The 4,422-nt window shown below is 54.5% G+C and overlaps 1 protein-coding gene across 1 annotated transcript in view; it reads left to right on the top strand.

Moving 5' to 3' along the window:
• The window catches only part of DYSF (dysferlin), a gene marked incomplete in the record, with an annotated part of 243,950 nt that overhangs the window by 145,642 nt on the left and 93,886 nt on the right, over positions 1-4,422 (top strand). The window contains 3 exon segments of the mRNA XM_027772968.1: positions 583-723; positions 1,433-1,462; positions 3,259-3,288. Of these exon segments, the coding sequence (XP_027628769.1) occupies positions 583-723; positions 1,433-1,462; positions 3,259-3,288 (201 nt within the window).

The following is a 4,422-nucleotide window of genomic DNA, read 5'->3' as shown; positions in this document are numbered from 1 at the left end:
GGGGAGCAGGCTGCAGCGAGGAGGCTTTCAGTGCCAGAGAGGTTTGAACTCGGTCCTCCAGGCAGCAGGGAACCAAGGGGGGTATCTGAGCAAAAGAATTATAATATGGAAAGGTCATTTTAGCAAGGCTCATTTAAACTAATGGATGTGCTCACAAGTTCCCCATTTGGAAAGTGCGGAACCTACAGGTGGGATGAACAGGAGATACGAAAGTCCATGGAGACGGTGCACGTGTGCGCAGTGGAGGCTGCGAGAGAAAAGCTGGGAGGCTGCCTCTGTTCTGTGATGGGCTCAGAGCCGGATTAAGTTAAAGCAGGAGCAACACTCACTGGACAGACAGGACGTCCCCGACCAAGGTGGCAATGCAGACCTAGCAACGGTGCTCAGAGGCCACTCCCATTTTCTTGCCTTCTTGTACCCCTCCACTGAGAGTAGGGTTCACCATTCTGTAGGAGGGGGCTGCGCCGACTCCCTGGCCCTCTCTAGTTCAGGAGATTTCATGGATGCCTGGCGCTCTCTCTGAGGTCCCTCTGAACCCTGGGGAGGAGGACGCTGACTGTTCTTTCTCCACACCCGGTTTAGGGTGCAGACGAGTTTATGGGCCGCTGTATCTGTCAGCCGAGTCTGGAACGGATGCCCCGACTGACCTGGTTTCCGCTGATGAGGGGCAGCCAGCGGGCAGGCGAGCTACTGGCTTCTTTTGAGCTCATCCAGAGAGAGAAGGTGAGGCTGTCCATACCCAGGAGGCCTGGGCAGAGAGTACATGGCAGAGGCAGGGTGGTGGGCACAGGGAGGGGCAGCAACACACCTGTCTCACCCTCCTAGAGGCTGGCACTGTTGGGTCTGGAGCAGCCTCCTTTGGGTATCCTCATCCTGCCAAGACCCTCCTTGTCCAGCTCTGGTGAACCCCAAACTGGGATGCGATCTACCACAGGGTCCAACACTGCAATCTTGAATGTCTGTCTTTGGCCATTGGGTTTATTCTTCCCTGGGCCATATCCTTCTGTGGTTTCTGGGAGGGGAACCTCTGTGGTCGGTTGAAGGGGCCTTAAATACAGTGATAGGGGGACTCCAGGATCAGGAGGGCCAGGATCTCTTTCTAGGACTGTCTCTGCTATGGCCTAGCTCTGTGACCATGGGCCAGCCACTTCCCTGCTGTCAAACAGGAGGTTTGGGATAGAGCTATCTTCAGCATTGTCATAGTGTGATGTGAGCCCAACACATAAACTGCACAGAAGCAGGGACCCAGCACACATTAGCCCAGCTCTCCCTGCACTGTCCCTATCTCCCCCATGGGCTAGAGTTTAAAAGCCCCTGGACTCTCGGACCACTGACATATCCCATGTCTGTCATTTTGTAGCCGGGGGAGAAATGAGGGGGGTAGTGTCTCGGGCAACGAGCATGTGACCCAAGCTCTTTTTCTTCCCCCTAGCCGGCCATCCACCACATTCCTGGTTTCGAGGTACGTCTCGCTCTGCCCTTTTTTGTCTCTCTGATGGTTAGCTCTCTGTGTTTGCAGCCCCTCAGGGTCAGGAAGGGCAGTCTGGAGGGCCACAGGGCAGGGTGGGCAGGTGCTGGCGACCTGATCTGATTCCATTCCAGGTCTCCCACCCAGTTCAGTGCTGTCCTTCCCCTGTTTCCCAAGTCTGAGAACCCCACCCCCCAGAGTAAAGGCACCTCAAGGTTACCCAGCACAGAGGCTCTCAGCACCTGCACAGTGGGATCCTGGGTGGCTTGCTTTTTCCTTTTTTCTTTTTTAAGAGACAGAGAGACAGAGGGAAAGGGAAGGTGAGAGAGAAAGTGAGAAATCACCTACAAGGGGGGATGGCCAGACCACAGTCCCTTGTCCTCTTGGAATTTGGGGCATGAACACACATAAGCCTGGCATGATTTTCTTTTCTTTTTTTTTTTTAATTTTTAAAAATAAAAAAGATTTTTGCTATAGGGCATGTGTGCTCACCAGAAAGACAGAGAGAGACAGAGAGACAGAGGGAAAGGGAAGGTGAGAGAGAAAGGGAGAAATCACCTACAAGGGGGGATGGCCAGACCACAGTCCCTTGTCCTCTTGGAATTTGGGGCATGAACACACATAAGCCTGGCATGATTTTCAAGCCACCAGGCCCAGGACTCAAACTGTGGCTGGCCATGTGGGAGTCCAGCATCTTAACTGCTATGCTACTTGCTGGACCCCTGGGTGGCTTTAGAATCAGTAGTGCTCAAATGAACAGATCAAACGAAACACAGTCTCTGGGGGTATGGCTCAGGCCTTGGTATCTTCCAGCCCTGCCCAGGTGCAGCCAGGGCTGAGCACCCCTGACCTCGCCCCGTAGTTCCACATTGTGGGCCTGGCCAGCAGTGGCGACTAACTGGGGTGTTAGAAATCCTGAGCCCGCTCAGCCCTACCAGAGCAGCAGACTCCGAGGGTGCAGCCAGCATCCTGTGATTAGTTAGCCCTCTGGGGCGTCTGATGCACGTGTGAGTTCCAGAAGCTCCGATTTGGACCATACTCTCTGCCTGATCATTCCCACCATTTTCTTACCTCTACCAGTGACGGGCTTCCATCCCTCCCTTTTCCTTGGGGGCCCTGGTAGAAAATGTAGACCTTTCGTACCCAGGCCAACACGATTATTACACTGCTCCAGGCTGGGTGGCAGCTTTGAGAGGTGGTCATTTGGGCTCGTTTGGATGCCTTATTTGCAGCTCAGGAGATAGCCGTCTGGTTTCAGACAGTGCTCATACTACAAGCCCTCCTTGCAACCCCTCCCATCCCATCTCACCCCACCCTCTGCTTCTCCCACTCCTCCGGGGCTCTCTTCTGTCCCGTGCAAGCTCTGGCTCTCAGTACCGCCAGCCCCTGAATGCTAGGTTCTCCTTGGCTCCTCAAGTCCACATGTCCTGGCAGGGTGGCAGCTCCAGGGCTGCTGCACAGGGTCCCAGGCTCTTCCTGCCACTTCTCTGTTCCCACCTTTCTCCTGTCCCTTCAGGATGCCTGGGCTCTAGGCTGACACTTTAGCCTTCCCCAACAGCCCCTTTGCATCCACGTGCTTCAGATCTTTTTCTCAGGGTCCACAAAGAAGGTATGACTGGGAAGCACTTCATCCTTACTTTTGATGGGAGGTGGCTTCTCTTAGTGGTGACACCTGGTGTGCTGATCTCTGGCCCAGCCTAGTGCTCCTTGTCACTAATGAAGAACTTTTACTCCCTTCCCTCCTCCCTCTGCTGTCTCCTGGGTGTGGAACATTGCATGGTGTGACCCAGGTGCAGGATACATCAAGGATCCTGGACGAGGTGAGCTGAACCCTTCACACTGTGACCCATGGCTTGGGGCAGATGGGCAGAAGCAGAGGGAGAGAAAGGCCAGTCTCTGAGCATAAGCTGGAGAAGTTCCCAGGGCCCATCGGGCACCTGTCACGTGTCACGTGGAGACCCATCTGGATTTTACTCCCTGTGCTCGCTGGGCTATGTGCTGAGGTGATTCTAGCCTTAGAGGTCTTGGTGCCCTTTTGGGAAGGTCAGATCCACCCAGACTCACTGGACAATACTGAGTCTTATCAGGCACCACGTACTCAGCAGTACAATGTTCAGAGGGGCCCTCTTAGTCAAGGAAGTCTCCTTGGCAGAGGCAGCATCAGCTACACCTGTTGCAGCACTTAAGAAGAAGGTGGGAAACATGCCTTTGGCCCACGGGGCCAAGAACCAGTTTGGGACCTGTCTGGTTTGGGGAGTGGCATGGGCTGGGGATTCCAAGGGACTGGAAGAAGTTTGCTGTTTGCATCTAGACGAAGCAAGCTCACGTTCTTGGGGGATGGAAAGCCAGTTCCCTTACAGTTTTGTGCTCAGCTGTGAACGGATCGTTGTGAGTGAACTGGGCCAACGCCTGGGTGGAGAGACAGGAAGGAGTACCCTTGTCAGATGGCGAGTTGGGGAAGGGCAACCACTTCCTGCCATCAGGGAATCCCCACGCTGGGAGCGGACACCGTTTGACATTTTCAGTGCAATTTGGACTTGAAGTGCAGGGTCAGGATGTGGGATCTGCAGGCCCCGCGCCCCTTACCTCACTTCCTTTCACTCCCAGACTGAGGTGGGGTCCACCAAGCGAGCTGGCCGTCACTGTGCCTGACAGGCAGCCTCCTGTTTCTGGCTGCAGTTGTGACAGACTGCCGATTTGGACAGGGAGACAGAGTCCTGTCCAGGGAAGCCGCACGGAGCCCTCTCTTGATTGAGAGCACTTTGTGGCCAAAACCCACAGCCTGCCCTGACGAAGACCCAGCCCAGGGATGAGTTATTAAGAAAGTTTAAATCCTTAATAACTGAATTTGTAATGTAACAGTGAAGGCTCAGATTCAGAGAGCAGGGATCTGGTTGTGGGCTCATTGTCCAGGAGCAAATAAAAACTGCCCCAAAAGGGCCGAGTGTCCTGCT

This window comes from Tupaia chinensis, unplaced genomic scaffold, assembly GCF_000334495.1.
Source record: "Tupaia chinensis unplaced genomic scaffold, TupChi_1.0 Scaffold000316_1, whole genome shotgun sequence".
Classification (NCBI taxonomy): domain Eukaryota; kingdom Metazoa; phylum Chordata; class Mammalia; order Scandentia; family Tupaiidae; genus Tupaia; species Tupaia belangeri.
Note: the sequence above shows the minus strand (reverse complement) of the source record. Positions and strands in the feature narration are given on the sequence as shown.